Source organism: Sinohyriopsis cumingii, chromosome 12 (genome assembly GCF_028554795.1).
Source record: "Sinohyriopsis cumingii isolate HCF-2022 chromosome 12, ASM2855479v2, whole genome shotgun sequence".
Lineage (NCBI taxonomy): Eukaryota > Metazoa > Mollusca > Bivalvia > Unionida > Unionidae > Sinohyriopsis > Sinohyriopsis cumingii.
The window spans coordinates 32405777-32426233 of record NC_142972.1 but is presented as its reverse complement, the minus strand read 5'-3'; the positions used below and the strand labels follow the sequence as shown (position 1 = coordinate 32426233).

General features: G+C 33.6%; 1 protein-coding gene across 2 annotated transcripts in view; it reads left to right on the top strand.

The window, feature by feature from the left end:
- LOC149786206 (putative neutral sphingomyelinase) overlaps positions 1–19575 on the top strand; it is a 37450-nt gene extending 17875 nt beyond the window's left edge. Inside the window, exons 4-8 of one of the 2 annotated variants that reach the window (XR_016424890.1) lie at positions 1375–1578; positions 3797–3926; positions 7752–7868; positions 11000–18987; positions 19036–19575. Coding sequence is in view for 1 of the 2 variants with exons in the window: in XM_089976574.1 (XP_089832700.1) it covers positions 1375–1578; positions 3797–3926; positions 7752–7868; positions 11000–11328 (780 nt within the window). In the remaining variant the exon portion in view is untranslated. Of the gene's footprint in view, positions 1–1374; positions 1579–3796; positions 3927–7751; positions 7869–10999 lie in introns of both variants that reach the window. The other variant, XM_089976574.1, reaches the window with a different exon arrangement.
- The last annotated feature ends 882 nt before the right edge of the window (positions 19576–20457 follow it).

Genomic DNA, 20457 nt, shown 5'->3' with positions numbered 1-20457 from the left:
TCAGTTTTTTAATTTCATCCAGGTGTAGTTTTCTGATAATGTGCAACTGTATTTTGCTGACTACTAGTATAAACAACATTGAGTTGTATTCAGTCATTTCCATTTGCTATCCTTGCAAAAGTACATGCTAAAATTTAAAATCACTATCTTGAGGAATTATTCCATGCAACATATTGATTCAACTCTGGCAGTTCTGAGTACATTGCTTATGAAGATATGATTAATTTGCATTTACTTACAATGAATACATGTGTGCTGATGTTGAAAGGGAAACAATCCATGAATTTGTGAGTACTATATGCAAACTTGATTTCTAGTATTTATTGACTTTTTAAGATTTTATATAAATTAATACTAAAATCAAGTTGATAAAGATATGTGTAGGAAAAGGGAGATAATTGTTCTCATATCACTGGAATTTGGGAGCACCCTTCCCTCAAATATTAATGAAACATTTGAGAGATTCCCTCACTGTTTTGTACCCTTGCTTCAGCTTCAATAGATATTTAATGACCCCATCACTTTCAGGTTAGTGAGGGATAGGTTTACATTTATATCTTTGTCAAATGAATAAACACAGTTGAATAGGTGACACTTACACTTCAGGCAGAACAACATACAGCATACTAACTATGTATTATTACTTATTTAGCCATCAATGTCAACAGTTTTTTTTCTTTTTCTTGAACTACATGACCACCAAAGAAGACACAATGCTACACCATATATATATATATATATATATATATATATATATATATATATATATATATATATATATATATAATGATTAAATTAAGTCATGTGCACCATTATCAGTAAAGGAAAACTAGTTTAATTTTAAGAAGAGACATATATATTGGTTTGAACCATAAATTCCATTAATTTTGGGCTTGGTGTAACTGATAACATTTTCACTTCATTGTGTCTGTGTATAAAGTATTGTGTTCCAAACCTTGTTGTACATTGTTGATTTAAAGTATAAAATAAACAAGAAAAAAAACAGCAATAAACATCAATAGCTTTAGTTGTCCCCCATTAAAGCACTACTCATGAAACTACAGAACCTTATAAGCAATATCACCTTATACAGAAGTAGGTTTGAATATCAAAACAATGTTGATCCAAAAATGGGATTCATTACAATACTTGTGTTACATCAGGGACCATGTTATACTGCAGTGCTTTGTTGCAAAGGATTACATTGTATTGTTTTCAAACATGTTGCAGATATCAATACATGGTATCACTTTTATGCCATGTCAGTGACAGACTGTGTCAATGCCAGTTTACCATGGTACTATTTGATGGAAGACTGTTGCACACAGAACCATTATAATTATTTTGTGGTGCTCTATGATTTATCTTCCCCAGATTCATGCCGAATATTCCCATGATGATGATGAGTATCTAGCCCACCGGGTGTCGCAGGCATTCGATATGAGCCAGTTTGTAAAATACACCTCCAGTGCTGCTGATGTCACCATTCTATGTGGAGATCTCAACCTGGAGCCAACAGACCTGGGTTACAACCTTATCAGAGTCAATACAGGACTTAGGGATGCTTGGGTAGAAAAAGTTAGTATACATGATGTGTGTGGTGGTTCAGTCCATACCATGATAAGATATCACAACTAACTTCGATTATGTCCTGAAATTTTGCAGATCTTGTCAGTTACACTGTATAGCGGAAGCATCACATTAACTTTTGTTGTGAAGAGGATTCCTGTACTCTCTGATTTTTAAAGAAGTCCTGGAATCCAACTGGAATTTGAATTCAACAAAAATATCATGGGAACATCATTGAAAATTTCATTTTGTCATAAAATGTCAGGAATTTGATATTAGAAAGCTAAACTAAATATTTTGTTTGTGAAAATAAGTTATTTTTCCACTGTAACTTTGCAGCCAAGGATTTTGCAGTGCTCATATTATGTCAGTAGCCATGGTTGAATCTGGTATCAAAGGAAGTTTTACAGATATGCCTAATCATTTGTATGCATGTGCAGTCATTGGTTTCCTTTTTCTGCGCTGGAAGTTACTTTATTCACATAGATTGTTTTCAGCTGTACTATTGTGTCTTTAATCAAAGTATCAGACTTTAAAAATGACCCCTGTGCTAGTATTTAAAAATTGTATGTTGAAATTTCATATGTTGACTTTATTTCTACTCTATGTTAACACAGAGTGAGACATGTTCAAACAATTGAAAGAGGTAATTTTACCAAATCTTGGATTTTGATTTGAATCCCATTCATGTTTGTGTTTCATCAGTTATCTTGATTTTGATTTATGATCTCGGAAATATTTTGTTTGTATTGCTTTTATCCCTTGTTTCTTTTCTTTTACTCTCATTTGGAATCAAATTGAAATCCAGTTACTGAAATTGGGTTCTCCAGTTGCAAGAGTGTTAAAGGGAGATAACTATAGTTTTCATATTCTGTCTTATTAAAATTGTGCTCTAACAAAATATCTATGAATATGCATAAAATTTTTCAAGAAAGACCATTGAATTTATTGTAAATAAAAATGTAATGACAACAGCAATAGCAATTTATGGTCTTGGAAATATTTTGTTTGTATTGCTTTTATCCATTGTTTCCTTTCATTTACTCTCATTTGGACATAGAACACAATTAATTTTACTATACGTTCTCTGACCTTTCCACTTTGTGACAATCAATACAAATCATAAGTTAATTCAAAATACCTTCAAAGATGACTTCACGGTGAAGTTCTTGTCAAAGGTTGACCTGCATTATTTTGAGAGGCTGGACTGTCAACAGATCAGCATGTAAACAGAACACAGATTTCACTTCCGGATCATCACCAAGGCCTTATTACTCACTGTGCACTGTCGCCAAAATACACATGGAACACCACACCCTAAGCTCATATTCTCAGGGATAAAAAGTAACCTTTAAATCCCTACCAAAAATGCATAAATATAACTCTTTTATCACCATCAAAATGAGAGAGGAAAATATGTTCTAAAAATAGACTAAAACTACATTCATGGTTACTGAACTGGAAGTACTAATTGTGACCTGATTCCATTTGGAATCAAATGGAAATCCAGTTACTGAAGTTGGGTTCTCCAGTTGCAAACAGTGTTAAAGGGAGATGACCATAGCATTCATATCCTGTCTTATTAAAATTGTGATTTAACAAAATATCTATAAATTTGCATACATATTATCAAGAAAGAGCATTGAATTTATTGTAATTCAAAATGTAATTACAACAGCAATAAGTGTAAAAAAATAGTTGTAGAGTATTTGTAAGCAAATTTTATTCCTTATTATGTTTTGTTAAAATAAATGATTTGTAGCTATTGTAAGCATTGGTGAATTCTTAGATTGTAAGGGTGGAATAATTGGTTGTCATTGTAAATAATCTGATCCTGGATTATCATTTGTAACTAATCTGATCCTGGATTATCATGCAAAGGGGGGTTTTAAATTGGAAATTTAGTGGCAGCTTGAAAATAATACATATTTTCAAATCTATTCATGAAATGCATTTGAGTCTGTTGTCATTCGTCATTTTGCATTTGCTCTCTCCATTTTTAAAAAAACGCATACATCACTTTGTTGACATTCATTCTTCATTATATTTTTCTTTGGTTTATTCTTGAATTATTTTTTATACTTTTAGCCTTGTATCTGCATTTCGTTTGCATTCCGTTTTCATTTGACTCGTTAAATTACTCATTTTATGGTACCAGTTTTCTGGCATTGATAGGATCATAATAGTCAACATTAAGATTCTGTACCAATCTTTTTCCAAATTTCAGCAAAGTACAAGAGGACTTGAAGATGGAATGACTTGTGACCGTCCATCCAATAGCTTTTGTGATCCAAAATGTCTGACTCATTTTCCAAATGGAAAAAGAATTGACTACATTTTGTACAATGCCAGAGAGAGTAACTATAATATTTTCTCATCTATTTAGGAACTGCAAATGCAGACATTAGACTCATACCAGGTATGGCATTAAGTGCCAACAGATTAGGGTCTATTCTGTTAGAATCCAAAGTAGAAGAAGCAGTGTACACCCTTTTCTGCAGGCACATAGTAAGATGATAGATCTTGGTCTATGCTGTTTGTAGGAGAGTAAGAGGCTTTTCTAACAAAGGAAGTCCATTTAATGAATTACATAATTAGGGCCCATCATCAAGATGTGCAAGTCCTTTTGTAATTTCACTTTTCATGTCTGGTGGTCCATCCATTCACACATCTTGTAATCAATATAGCCCCATTTGGTAGGTGATTTGCCTATTACATGTATATGTGCTCTTTGAAAGGTGTCTTTTCAGATCCAATTTTGAGAGTTATTCCCCTTTTTATATCTGTGTTCCATCTCTACTATCACAGAACCATGTAACCAGCATAGCTCAGGAACAATTCAACATATTTTCATGCAATTTGGTGTGTCCTTTGTCTCATAGACCATGATTTGCCTTTTATGGGTTTTGTTTTGTCAAATCCATTTTGAATAGAGTTAATGCCTACTGTAATTAACTTCATATTTTCTTATGAGATGTTGTTGTAATTTGAAAAGCTCTGCAACCTTTACGTATAGTTTGATTTCATTTGGTGGGTGAATTGCTTATTATATGCAGATGTGCCATTAAAATGTTTCATCTTTTCAGGTCAGATTTTGAAAGAGTTATTGCCCTTTTTATCTTGGCAACAAAGTTTGGAGAGAATGTGTTGTATTCCACATTTGTTGATGTGTTTAATCATTCATTTACTTATCTATATTTGTTTGTTATCCTTTCAATACTTGTTATCCCATCAATATGTGGGACCATGTTGCACTTATACTTATGAATAAAGGTATGTGGATGCATCTCAGAATTAGTAACCAAGCCATCCTGCTGGGTCACTTTGACCCACTTTGCGGATCTGATTGACATATTTTCATTCACACTCATGAAAATTGGTATTTATGTACATCTGGATGAAAGTAACTCAGTGTAATTAAAACTAGGTCAGTGTGTGTAATTTGCAGGCATGAGTGTCTTGTTTCTTCATTAGTTCATTTGAATTTACACCCCAATATATTGGACCCAAAATCACCTACATTCGTGAAAAATTGGCACGAGGATGCTTCTCGCTGAAAGTAACTCAGCCATACCAAAACTAGATCAGTGTGTCCTAATTTTTAAGACCAAATGGCTTTTGTATTTTCTACTCATTTGCTACACCCAGATATCTTGGATGCAATTTTGCCTACATACTTGAAAATTAGTATGTGATTTTCTTGATCAAAGTAACTCAGTAATGTAAAAACTTTGTTGGTTTGACCTAATTTTCAGGCTTGAAAGACTTTCACATTTTCAGCTGTTTATTTGTATGCCGTTCGTATCTTGAACCTTAGTTCCTCTTGGACATGACCACCACAGTTGCCACCTTGACATTATTGCTGTTGCCACTCCTCCTCAACTGATGGCCATGTCAACATGAGTGTCTCTTTAGCAGACTTCTTACGATGTCTGATTGGTCTAAAATAAAAATGGCGCCAATCTGGTATCCAAAATGGCCACTTTGATAGCCATCTTGAAAATCTTGTTGATGTTTCTTCTGACTGTTAAGTCGTATCGGTAAGGAGTTTTAGTCAGAAGACATCTTACAATGTTTTGTTCCAAGATTAAATTGCTGCTGCCGGGATATCTAATATGTCAGCCACTGTGGCCATCTTGAAAATGTTGTTATTGTTGCTTGATATTCATATCAACATGGGGTTATCACAGAAAGACTTCTTATGGTGCCTAGTTGGTTCAGCATGAAATTGGTGCTAATCGAACATCCAATAATGGCCACCACATGAACCATCTTGAAAAGCTTGGTATTGTTGCTCCTGTTGAATACAGTCATATCAGCATGGGTTTTCACTGGAACATTTCTCCTTCAAATATGTACTCCAATCCCATTTACATGAGGTTATAAGCCATACTACCTCCCAAATTCAGCCCTTCCAAAAATGAAATGTTTTTTTTTTCTGGTATGTTATATAGACAAGGGGCAATAATTCTTGCCTATTACCTCCCCTTGACACCTACTGGTGATGCTAGTTTTAAGCTTTGACTTGTGAACTGACAGCATCATTCACTTCACCTCCCAAAATCCATTGGAGATTGTGCTACTTTTTAGTCCATCCATTGAGGATTTTGATATATTTGGATGTATTAAGGTGGTATACATTATTTATTAAAAGGTTTACCATAATATAGGTATTTTTTCAACATTTATCAGCAGTGAAAAATTCCATCACTTCCTCTAGCTTTGTGACTTCCTCCCTTTGGGTCATACCGTGGTTGGGGCCCATTGGGATCACTTGGTTATGGCCTTGTATATATGGACAGCTCATCTGAGGGGCATATCAGATGTTTCTTTCAACACAGTTCATGATGAAATTGTAGTTATTAGCATAATAACATTCCTTAGACTAGTTTGGCGATGCCTCTGGTTGGAACCATGGGATCATGCAGTTTTGCCTTTGGATATATTCACAGCTCAGCTTAGGGACAATGCAGTTCTTGTTCAGTTCTTAGCATAATTATTGGAGAAAATGATGTTTAGAACCAACCAAAACAAAAATTTATTTCAGGGCAGTTTAATAAGGATGGTCAGTAAGTAAGAAAAATATAGTGTCATTAAATAGTGTTGATTTATGTGTTACTGAAGTTTTTAACCAGCTGTAAGTGTTTTGTATATTTGATTTAATTTATATTTAATTTAATTGTTTGTAAGTTTTAAAATCTTTATATTTTTTATTTCATTATATATCAAAATAATGTAGTTTTGTTTACTAGGAACTTGATATTTTTTCAGAAAATTGTTTGACCTTGACTCAAAAGTTGTAAACACCCAAAGCTGACCTAGTTCTCGACCTTTTTTAAAATCAGTTAGAGAAGTAAACAACTTTTTATTTTTATCTTATTCTCAGAGTAAAAATATTGTTTTTTGTCATGGTCATTCTGGGGCTACATGCTTTTAGACGTAAATACTTCTCGAAGATTCTGGAAAGTTGACCCTCATCCAGGATTCTGTTATGCATTTCAAGTTACTGTATAATCTTTTCTTATAGAAATTTTTCTCAGTTGGGCTTCTAAACACTGGGACATAAAGGTGTTTCTTTTGTTGTGTCATTTTGGGAATTACATTTTAATGTTTGTTTAAATTATATGGATTCTAAAGGATAATTCTTTTTCCTGGAAAAAATGTGAGTGCTCATACATAATTCTTGGACAAAGATATTTCATTATATTTTATTGGGAAACTCAGACATCAGATTATTGTTTGTGAATAACACAGAAATGTAGACTTTACAACACAACAAAGGATACAGTATACGTCATCGCCTTCCATCTTGGATTTTTCATCAGGACTAGAATTTGAATTCATTAGAACATTACATTATTAGGACTTCTAAAATTTGATTTGTGGATTATTCTTCGATTATTTTTGGATTTGATTCTTAAAACCGTAAATTCTTAATTTTTCATTTTTACAGTATTTTTCAAGATAAAATAAATTATTTGTTAAATTTTTCAAAGCTTGTTTTCACTCTTCTTTTGTTACTGTTTATTCGAGCCTAAAAAAGTAACATAAGATAAGTCAGCTGTAGAAAATAATATTTCAAGGAAAGTCGCTGTAGAAAATAGTATTTTAAGCAATTCTTCATAAAGTTAATTTAATTTAGAAAGTTATTGCTTTAAACAAATTTCACACCATTTTTTCAGGCTTGTCTGCTGAAGTTAAAGAGTGCTCGTTAGTGATGGGAAAAATTTCCGGTCGATCTTACAATTACTCCGACCATGAAGGGGTGATGGCACACATTTGTATACAAGATAAAAAGAGTGAGTTTTGTATATTTGAAAAATCCTTGCTAAACTTCATTCTCAATACCTCTTAACTAAGCCCTTATTTCACCATTCTGTCTAAAGCTATAAACAAACATGCATGTGGCTTTTTTGGTGGAAGGAACTACCCTTTCAAAATAAATTATATATTTCCATCATAAGAAGGTTGTTTTGTAGTATTTTTCTGTTAATTCATTTTGTAAGATATGTATCTGTGATCTTCACATCGAATGTTGTGTCACAAAAAGCAGAAGTTGAAGAGAATTGGTTATAGCACACATTGTGCAACATTGCTTGCCAGTTTAATTTACTGATAATACTAAACTATTCTGGTTATCTTTAAACAACATGCTTGTTAACAGAACCTTTAAATAGTAGTATTTTATTTTAAAGAAACACCACTTCAGTATTGTAATCGACTGTGCAATTTCTAAGTCTTTGAAGATCATTGGTCTTGCATTGTTAAGTTTAGAAACTCTACCGTTATGTTGCCATTCTGTCTTTTACGCTGTTAGTGCATGAACAACTACTCCCAGTTTATTATTTCATTAATAAAATTAATAATTATTTGCCAAAGTCATTAGGTTGGTGAATTCTATTTAAAAGTTTCTATGCAATCTCATTGATATGTCCAAAACTAACTGGAAAAATTAACAATGGCAGTAACAATAATAGATGATATCATGAAATTAAAACTAGAGATGGAAACTCAGTAGTGGTGAAATGATAAATCTGTGCCACATATTGATTCACATCGCTGTATACAACCTGTGAGATTGATACATATCTATACACATCAAGAACAGAGACAAATGATTTCCATGGCCATTTAAGATTAACAGCAACTTAACATTTTGAATTGATTCTCCACCTATAGCATTAATGTCTGTATAAAGGCCACAAAATAATCGATACATAGGTGAATCATTTCACTCCCATGTAACAAACATCCACTTTTTTCAAAATTTAACCACTTCTTATGGCTACAGGATATCATTATATGAAGGTGGTTGCTATAACAGGTTTAATGAACTTTATATTTTGGAAATATTTCCAACATTTTATGTTGGTTTTTTTTTTTTTCTTCAGTCATTGATCTTGAGTGCTAATTTAATATTTAAAGCAATTATGAAACTTTTAGTAATGCAGCATTCTTAGCAACATGAATGAAGATGTTTCACAAGTACAAAATGTGATTTGATTAAGATTTGTTACTCAAAATTTGTATAATAATTTTTGGTCATTAGTTTGATTTACGATGCCCAATCTCTTATGGAGGTTTATATGTATGGATTGATGGTACAGTGTGAGCCCCGCTATAACACAGTAGTTAGGAGCCATAGAACCTGACCATGTTATAGACCAAACTGTGTTATAAGCAACCAGGTCAGTTAGCTGAAGACAATGATTTATGTACCAAAAAAAATTGTGTTGGGTGGGGGTGGTGTGGTGTAGGTAATAAATGCAGGCAGTAAAATACGTGCTTCATTGGCACAGTTACCATCTTAAATCGATGCATATTAAATGGGAAATACACCTGTAGTAAAAACAGAGAAGGCATATACATTTTACTTTATTTAGAGAACCATGGATTGGTACATATACTGTAACTGTTTATAACTACATATCTAATGTATAGCATGAATAGAGTATCAACACCGTGTACTCACCCATGAATCTCATCACATACATTGAATCCACAATACAAAAGTAATTCCATCAAAAATATAAACAAACACAGATTTAAAATATTCAATAATTTTGTCACAGGTCATATATAAGTCTGAATTCAGTGGATAAACATAACACAATCACGTAACGAATAATGAAGCACATTTACTTTTCAGTACGTCCAAGGTCAGTAAAAGTTAGTTCGCCTTTTAAGCTGCCACTGGTAGCGTTCATAAGCATAAACTTTTTCCCTGAAAAAAGGAAACTTTTGAGGCACAGTAAATGTGTTCCAGTAATGTTGGAAAATGAACAAATTCATCAGATTCCATTGCTTTAAGTTTGGTACTGACTTCCTTTGAAGAAAAGTTCTTTCTTTATATTAAAGATTGTAGACGGCTTTCTTTGATGAAATGTGCATGCATTATTGAAGTCACTGCTAAAGGACAGCTTTGGAGAACCAAACAAATGCCCATTTGTTATTGTGGTGGCAATATCAAATTATTGTATTGCATGATTGAGACTGATTTTTTTCCATTTGCTTAGTACGTTTTCATAACAGATGGTGCTTCAAAGTAATGTTTTCTTTGAAATTTCAGCAAACTATTTTATCTGGGTACATTTTTAAAAAAGGAATTGGTTGATTATAGTCACTGTTCTTCCCTGTCTATTGAATGGACCAACAAGTAAGATGGTTTTTTTGTTTTGTGGTTTTGTTTACATTTGTGGTAGCAGAGTGGTGCTGCCTTGTAAGCAAGTATATGTTATAAGTGTTTGAAAACTAACTGCCCCATGGCAAGAATTTTATAGTATTAATGAATTCTGATACATTGCGTTATCAATATACATCACTCTCTCATTTGATAAGAATAATTATCCTGGCCGATCTGTACCAAAGACTTTAAAAAATTGTACTAACAGCTGCCTCGATAGGTGCTGGGCATTAAGAGGTTAGTGTTAGGACTGGTCGGCCTGGTGTCAGTATATTGTGACTGGGTGGGACATCATACTACATGTCTGCTGCATGATGCCCCAGTGCTAGACATCACTGTAAACTGACACTCTACAGACATGGTAGCGATGTGACTGAATTTTAAAAAAATCCAAATCTCTCACACAAACACACACACACACACGCACACACACACACAAGACTAATTATAATTATATTGTATATATCTGAGGAAAAAATTGTGTACCATATATACTTGCTTATAAGATGAGTCAAACTGCAAAAAACAAAGTTCCTGATCTGGCATAGCACAATGTGCCTGCAGAGCAGGGTCTATGTTATTTGTTCTTCTGAATACACCTAACAAACTGCAAAGACCCAGATCTGTCTGTGCATTTTGCAGCTGGACTGGTCTTATAAGTGAGTATATACGACACGTGTTATCCTAAATATTTTTCTTCTCAATCTTAATATATTTCACAAATGTTTCTCTGTATTTTCTTTTCAGATCCATTACCATCATCTGAACCTGAAGAAAACCTGGACCAGTTGCTACAAAAATCAATAGTAGTCTTGAACAAAGGGCTAGAAAAAGCCAAAAATGATAAACATTTTTTCATCACATTAGCTTTGATATGTGCATTGTTATTTTATGTAATTGGAGTGGTTCACATACCATATCCGTTTGATTTCATCATCACATTTTTTAAGATTGCATTGACAGTGTCAGCAGGATATGGCATTATTAATAACATTGTCCTGAACAAATCGGAGGTTAATGGGCTGATGTCATCAAAGGAAGATATAAATAACCTATTGCAAAATCTTCCAAAATAGATTTCACAGGTAGCAGGTCAGTATACACCTGTCTCACCTGTATACTTGTATACACTTGTATACTTGTATACACCTGTCACACTTGTATACACCTGTCACACCTGTATACTTGTATACACCTGTCACACCTGTGTACTCAAATACACCTGTCTCACCTGTATACTCGCAAATGATCAGTTTACTGCATTTTTTATAGCACAACTGAAACATTTACAAATGCATTTTAACCCTTAAGTTCACGACAGAAGATAATTACAAACATAAACTAATTAATAAATGAAATATATCCTTGAATTAAACCTGACTTTTTTGTTGCCATTTTACAGCAAACTGTAAAATGGTCCCAAGTTGTGCCTGTCTTTTAGGAAAGCACATTTTTTAAATGTCAAAGCTTTTCTCTACACAATTACATTTGTAAATTTGTTTTTTTCAATTGATTTACCCTAAAGTAAGGGAAAATTATTGATCATGTTACTTACTGTATATACTTGCATACAAGTTTAGTTAAAAAACAAACAACATAGACCCTGCTGTGTTATTGCATAATGCACCAGCAGACCAGGGTCTGTGTTGTTTGTTTTACTGATTATTCGTAACAAGGTGCATAGACTCAGATCTGCTGGTGCATTATGTGACAGCTGATCTGGGTTTATGCAGTTTGCATTTGGTCTCAGCTTGTAACAAGTATATACAGTATACTTCAGGAAATAAAGAAAATTCAGCACTCTTTCTTGTTACCTCTGTTGTTTTCAATACACTTTTATTTACATTTTGCCAAAACAAACTTTTGTTTTATTTTTAGCATTGTGACACAGATTTCATTTCTTGTATTTCATTGTACCATTCAGGATATCTTGGTAAATTATTTAAAATGTCACGATGTAAGAAATGGATAAAATGTAAAAATTTCTTACTGAGGACAAAATTCCATAAGATCCAGTGTAAGCTCTGTGGGGGGGGGGGGGGCACGTTGCACTGATGTCCTTAGTGACAAAACTGGTTCATTGATGCCCCACTGTTCTCATTTTGATGTATTTGTTATGATCCAATCTTTACTTCGTTTCTGTAGTAATGATTTTTGGATATAAATAATTTGAGTAGTATTTTACCATACCATATGTACTTAAGTCATATCCAGCTACAAACAACACTGACCCAGATCTGCTTTAGTAGGATCGGTCAGTAGAAAAACAGTATAGATTTGATCTGCTGGTTCATAGTGTAAGCAGATCAGGGCCTATGTTGTTTACAGTTTGATCTGACTTGTAGATTAGCATAAATAGTAATTGAAATTCTAGTCACTTTGTGGCACTCATAATATCTTGATTTGTATAATTCTGTTGAAATCAAAAATAACATTTTTCTGTTAGCTATGCATACCATACATACTTGCTTGTAAGTCTAGTGCAACTGTGAATAACATAGACCCTGATCTGCTGGCACATAATGCAGTGACATATCAGGGAGGTTCTATGTTGTTTATTCTACTGATTACTCCCAACCAACTGCATAGACCCATACCTGCAGGTGCATTATGCAATGGCAGATCTAGATATATGCAGCTTGGATCTGGACTTGTCTTATAAGCGAGTATTTAGGGTATATTTTAGGTAAATTTTTGTTGTATTTAAGAACGAAATACAGTATATGTAGTTAAATGCTCATAGTTTCAATTGAGTTTTTATAGATTTTTATGATTTTGTTTAACCCAAATTAGTAGAAAGTGAGATATAGCTGTGTTAACTTTTACATCAGCGCTGTCAACTGTTAAAGGTTTTGATTAGTGTTTCATTAAACTGGGATATTTCACACAGAAGCAAAGACAATTTATTTGCAACACATTTACTTGACCATGTTTGTCTTCAGGTCCAAGTCATAGTCCTTGAGTAGCGGCTTTGATTAATGTATTTCCAAGCCATATGATGGATTTTGTTACAACCTGGAATATTCCATTATGAAGCAAGACAATCATTTCTGTGAAACACTTACTGGTTTTTACCAAGGGGTCAAGATTATTCTCAATGATGATTCAGGTCACAGTTTTTTTATTTGCTCATACTTTGGACATTCTTCATACTTGATGCCATATTGTGAATCAAGGAGACCTGGAGGTAGTCAAAATCACAATATTGACAGCAATTTATGAGCTGTGTCATGGTATGCATGCCTTTTTCCTGTTATAAAATATGAACCTGGTTCAGTCGCAGTTAGCGATGACTTCTTATGCCTATCAAGGTGTGACATTGCTGGATCAAAGAGTTGTATTAAAAGTTCTTTGTTATGAATACTGAATTTCATCAATGCATTGCATTACTCTAGTCCAGAGTATGATTGGTGACTAGAATAACTTCATGATGGGCAACATGTTGTTGTTGCAGCTTTGTAACTTTTAATAGTATTATTACTTTCTTTTTATTGATAAAAGGTGCCAAGCAAACCTGAAGTGATTTTTTAGAGTATTTTTTATTTGAAATTGATCACCATGAGCATTAGTATATACAGGTATCTATTTTAAATACATTACCCGGTCATAATACCTCAGGAGAACTATTACTGCCTCATGAATCCAGCCCTGCCAGACTAAACCATTTAGCTAAAAAGTTAAAAATTTTCTGCCCACCAAGGTGGCAGTTAGAATGTTCTCCCCTTAATACAAGGATTGGTGCTAAATCCCATGAATACTTAAGTTACTACTTCTACTTGTGCAGAGTAGCACACTCTCGACAGACAGAGAGGCCTCACAATCCCCATGCTAGTATTTTGGAAGCTTTCTACTTTAAAGCATGTTAGAGGAGTGTTTTTTCTAAAAAAAGGGAAGTATATACTCCTTCTATAAATTTCCACTGGTTGGATACATACAGGTAGATTTTCTATACTAATCTAGTCTTAGCTTCCACTTTTTAGTCATATACATGATTCTTTACTGATTTTACCGGTATAGGCCGTGAATTGACCTTTCCTTGAGGAAACACTGTCCTACAATCGATATAATAGCTTCCACTTATCAATAATGCTGCTTCAGTGGTGCATTTTTATGTGTCTCTGTCATGTCTGCTACAGAAAACTCAATTCTATTGCTGTACAGAGTCCACCACAATCATGTACATAGTCCACCACAATCATGTACGTAGAGAGGGAAAGGATGACATTTAGTACAGATACTTTCATCCTTGATAAAGGGGCTTTTTGATCATGCATATGAAAAAATAACCCCAGAGCAAATCAATTTGCTTCATATATTTGCTCATGAAGTTAGGGCAGTCACAACAAACATTTCATTTAAATGGAATAATTCTGTTATTAACCATGCCATGGGATGGAGATCAGAGACCACTTCTCCATCTTATCTCTGAGATTTTTCAGCCTAAAAGGTTAAACTTTATCTTGTGGGACCTATAGCCATGGTGCAACTGGTTACCTTCCTGTCATTCAACAGCTTCATAAGGATGCTGCTTCATGGCTTCCACTGGATTTGTGGAAGGGAAATTTTTCCCCTCGAAGTCGTTCCTGAATATATGGAGTCTGTTCTCCAGTCAGGTTATATAGAAGCTATCTCATATACGGTAGGGGACTGGAGATGGTCACTCCTGGGGTAAGAATATGTATCTTTCTCAACCGTTTACCTATTTTCCTAAGTTATTATGATGTGTTTGAAAAGAAGGAAAAAAAATTCCGCTAGCTTTTTCTTAATATTTACCTGATCATAATACACATACACCCTCCCAGCCTCCCCATAGTTATATCCATATAGAGAGCATGTAGTATTCATGGGATTTAGTGCCAGTCCCTGTGTCAGAGGGAGATCACTCTGACACCTAGATTTTTTTAGAAAAGACGTTTTAACATGAGAAGGCTGGATTTGTGAGGTAATAGTAGTTCTCCTAAGGTATTATGATAGAGTAAGTATTATTGAATAAACATGTCTAACTAGAAACATTGGTTTCCCATTGGTTGGCCAGGGAAAATACCTTTGATTTAAGTCTGATCACCTGTGGGAACCATGATTTTCCATCAGTGCAATTTTATCCAGGTTTTGTCATCTGGAATAAAGTCTTATTCCCATTTTTTGTAAATAATGATACTTTTTGGGGGTATTTTTGCTTGAAATAGATTTAATTTATCAGCCTTGTACTTGAGAAAATTGGGATTGATTGCTGTCATCATTCATTTGTGTGTGTGTGTGTGTGTGTGTGTGTGTGTTTTCTTTTTATATGTAAGGGATCCTGAATTCACTACTTGCCAGACATTGTTGTATTGGCACCTTGGCACAATAGTGGCTATGTGCTACAAACTAAAGATAATGTTTTAATATTAAGGATTATACAAATACTTTAGGAAGGTTAACCCCTTCCAAATAAATGTAAACATGTATAAAAAGATATACAAGACAGTACAATTAATTATCACTCCCAGATACCATGTATGTTTTAATAATGTGTTGTGTCAGCACAGAGCAGACCTTTAGAACCAAAATATACACAACAGAAGTACATTAGCAACAACAACTGTTTTATTATCATCCCCAAGCACATGTTTGAAGACCTGGGCAGGTAATATTTTGGACTTGATTGGCATTGGCCTTGAGTTAAGTGTTACATATTTTTAATGTGGCAAGTCTGTTGTCCAGACACAAACTTTTAAAACAGTTAAGTTGCAAATAATACTGTTCTAGGGTGCAATTCTATGGTATTGATATCTGAAAGAAAAAAAATTATCTTTTTTTTCAAAGTTTGGTAGAAGACTAGTGTTGAATGGAAGGATGATACCAAATGTGAAAGTATAGCTGATCCAGAACCAAAAATAACATTTTCCTGGTACATTTAATAATTAAGTATATCAGTGGTTTCTTTATTTATTTAAACTTTTTATACCCCCTTTTAATGTATTCAGTAACAGTGTTCACAAACGTCCAACGGCCATATTAATTTTCATGACTTAAATGTCAGACAAGAGCAATCAGAACTTCTGGATCTCCAATTTGTATGTCTGCATTTTATCATGCAAGTCCTCCTGCAATCATTTGGTTAGAGGTTTACAACTTGACATATCTATGAAAATAGTTTCTTCTTGTGCTTAATTGTTGATTCACTAGTGTGGTTACAAGCATGTGGGGATGAAGATGGTAGAACTGGGAGCAGGTGTGGGAAGGAAGATGGTAGGACTGGGGGTGTGTGAGTCAAAAGCAATGAGAAAAACACAGGGACCATGTTGCTTTATTGCAGATTTTATTTGAAAACAATTTTAAACTAGTCAATTTCAGATCTTGCTTTTAGTATTTTGTACAAAATGTTGTGTGGGAAGCTGAGTTGTACTCAGTTTATACAATTTAAGAAAGGTAACATGAAATCATCTTTTGACAACCAAAATGTCATTATTTGATAATTTGGTCAGATAGTTTTTTCTATGTAGAATTGAGGAACCATGAATGAAGTTTTATTGTATAATTTTCTGTATTGTGTTTTTACTCTTAAAAAGGAATATACATGTTTTTTTAACCTAGTTTTATCCCCCACCTTACGAAGAAAAGCTGAGCACATAGTACCCATGTTTCTATCTATCCATCATGTTTTCATTTCTGCTCCATAACTTTAAAGTTGTTCAATGTTATAGGATACAAATTGGTATACCATACTTGTGTATCATCTTTTGAAGGTGTGTCATATATCGTAATGATAGTCGTGGCTCAATATTTTACATTTTCATAACCTTCCCTTCCTCTCCATAACTTAAAGGTCATTTGAGACATTTGAGATGACGAGATGAAACTTGGTATACCTAAATATATATTATCACATAGTCAGTACACTTTGACTAAAGTGTGTGCAGTTTAATATTTTTAATATTATAACATGTGAACATATCACTTTATGTGATTCTAATTGGTCCAAATAAGCCCATGAAATTATTGTGAAGTATTCTCTTTACTGATTGGCAGCGATGATGGGATTTTTTTTTTAACCCCACCTTCTGGAATATTTTGCTTTCAATGAACATTTTGGTGGCCATTTTTCAACTCGACTTGCGAAAGAAAATTGAGGAAAAATTATCTCGGCTGTCTGAATATGGACAATTTACCCACACAGGGGTTTGTTATGTCATGTATAACTATATCATCATAAGAAAAATGGTGTCAAACTCCAAGAAAAGAACAAGAAGAAGAAGTAAAACTAAGGGTAATGCTCATTTGACAGCAGGTGGGGGGAGAGGGGCGGTATATTTGAAACATAGAAATAGAATCCAACCTATATACAAGTGTGGTTTAAATGTTAACTTACAGAAGTAAATAAACTCACCTCTGTTCACAGAAGAATATGGATATAAACCAGTCTCCCACCTTACATAACTTTATCCAATCACAGCATATTTACGCAGTATATATGTGATGGAAATCTGACTCAAAAAGAAACCTATGTCTTCTGTATAGTCAAATATCCAGTCATAAATATGTTAGAGTAGATATGGAATATTTTACATCCAGTAATCATATTACACATAAAAATTACAACAATGTAATGTTTAGTTGTGAAAGTGACATTTTAGGGTAAACATATGTTCTAGACATGCTGTGGACTGTATCAGTGTGACATCACAAGCATTGATCCTTCTGATTTTTAAAAAATGATTTTGTCGTTACAAAATGTTCTGCTTATTTGGATAGACGCTTGTTCTTTGATTTTAAGTTTGTAAAAAAATACAATCTCCTTGTATTAGTTCAACTTTATTTGGGACTATATTTTATGCACAACAAATGAAAAGCGCACCATCTGTCAGAATGAATGAAATTATTAATTCTTCTTTCTATCTAATCAATTTCTACTGAAACTGACAATACGAATCTCAAATGGGTAATGATTTAATATTAAATTTATGAAACTTGTTGAATAATGTCCAGCTTTTGTGAACCAAGGATCCCAAAAGCTGGACATTATTCAATAAGTGTCATAAATTCAATATTAGATCATTACCCATTTGAGATCCTCTATTAATCAATGAAAGCCGTGTTACTTATGACAGTGGGGGTACTATCTTTAAGGTCAAGGTCACAGGTCACCACTTTAGGTTTCAGTCACATTTTCCATTTTGCTTAAGATTCATAGGTGAAGCTTGGTATCCTATAGATACATGGTCCTGTACCCAACGTTAAGTTTTCGGTCAGTATTTTAAGGTTTCTCTTCTTCTTGGTTTACATCACTAAAACAGTACAAGGGATAAATTCTTCTCAGTTTGATGGCATCTGTTGTATAACAGTCAGTTTTTGACCTTCATTGTCATTTCTCAAATTTCCTTTGGGATAGAGCAAGAAGACTTGGTTATTTTCCATGTCTTCACTCTAACATTACAGCTATGTCTTAAAGGTCATCATCAGATTTCACTTTTATGAATTTGTTTTTACCTCACCATGCTTGACAGTGGTAAAACATATTCACTCAACTTCTTGTCAGAGCATGTAAAAGTTGTTAAACATATACATGATAAATTTGGGACTGATATAAATTGAATGTTTTAATTAATGTCATGGCTACTGTCATCTTACAACATGCCTCTGAAGTCATACAAAGGTAAATGTCATCTTACAACATGCCTCTGATATTTGCAGTTATATACAAAGGTTACTGTCATCTTACAACATGCCTCTGATATTTGTAGTTATATACAAAGGTTACTGTCATCTTACAACATGCCTGATATTTGCAGTTATATACAAAGGTTACTGTCATCTTACAACATGCCTCTGATATTTTCAGAGTATTAGTTTCTGAAATATGACAAAATATTCCATGAGATTAGAGTAACCTCTGTGAGATTGTAATAAAATGTGACAAAATATTCCATGAGATTATAGTAACCTCTGTGAGATTGTATTTTTTTCATATTTCATCTATATATAATAATGAAAAATGTGTTTGGATTCACTTTTATCCTATTTCAATCAGTTGCAGGTTATGGGGAGTGTATATGTACATTTATATGTTTGTGCAACATGCATTTTGTTTTGGAAATACTTGCAATGTATGATATTTTGGTTCTGACTTAGTCAGTTTAACAAAATGACACAGGAAAAAAATGTTAGCATAAGAAAGTCATTTTAGGAGAGATTGACCCTGGAGAGGTTTTGAGATGGTCTTACATTTTGTGAATGTTTCTTTACTCTGTAAGACATCACATATATATTAACAAAATTAAAATAAGGAAGTATGATGTCAGTTAAATATAAGAAGGTCTTAAAATAAAGAGTTTGGTAAAATATTTTAGTCTTGAGTCATATTTATTTTCAGAGAAATGTTACCGCCTTTCCTTCTTCCATGTATTTGCCATTTGGCTTGTCTGGACAATTTAGGTCAAATGAAATGTTGATCATAGACCAACAGGAAATGTAGATCGCTTTGATTACTTTGTGAAATACAGTGTTGGAATAGAATAATATTGGTGAATCTTTTCTTTTACTCGCCAGATTTTACTGCATTTTTGAAGTACAATATGTTCAGGATGTGAATTATAAAAAATATTTACCTAAATTCTGTTCCTGGACTGTGAAATGGCTACAAATGAATATGACAAATCTCAGAAATATGACATTTTCACACTGATGTCAGAGTGATGGTATTAATACACTGCATTTCCAGAGATGCAGGACTTAATTTTGCTATCGCCATCACATGCAATTAGGATTGAAGACAATCAGAAGTCTAGTCCCAGATTAAGTTAGTGTATGCACTTGCAATTAGAAGTCTAGCCCCAGATTAACTTCATGTGTGCATTTGCAATTAGAAGTCTAGCCCCAGATTAACTTCATGTATGCATTTGCAATTAGAAGTCTAGCCCCAGATTAACTTCATGTATGCATTTGCAATTAGAAGCCTAGCCCCAGATTAACTTCATGTATGCATTTGCAATTAGAAGTCTCGCCCCAGATTAACTTCATGTATGCATTTGCAATTAGAAGTCTAGCCCCAGATTAACTTAGTATGTGCACTTGCAATTAAAGTCTAGCATGAGATTAAGTTAGTGTATGCACTTGCAATTGGAAATCTAGTCCCAGATTAACTTAATGTATGCACTTGCAGTTAGAAGTCTTGTCCCAGATTAACTTAGTGTATCAATGTTATGAAGGATACAGATCTAAATGAG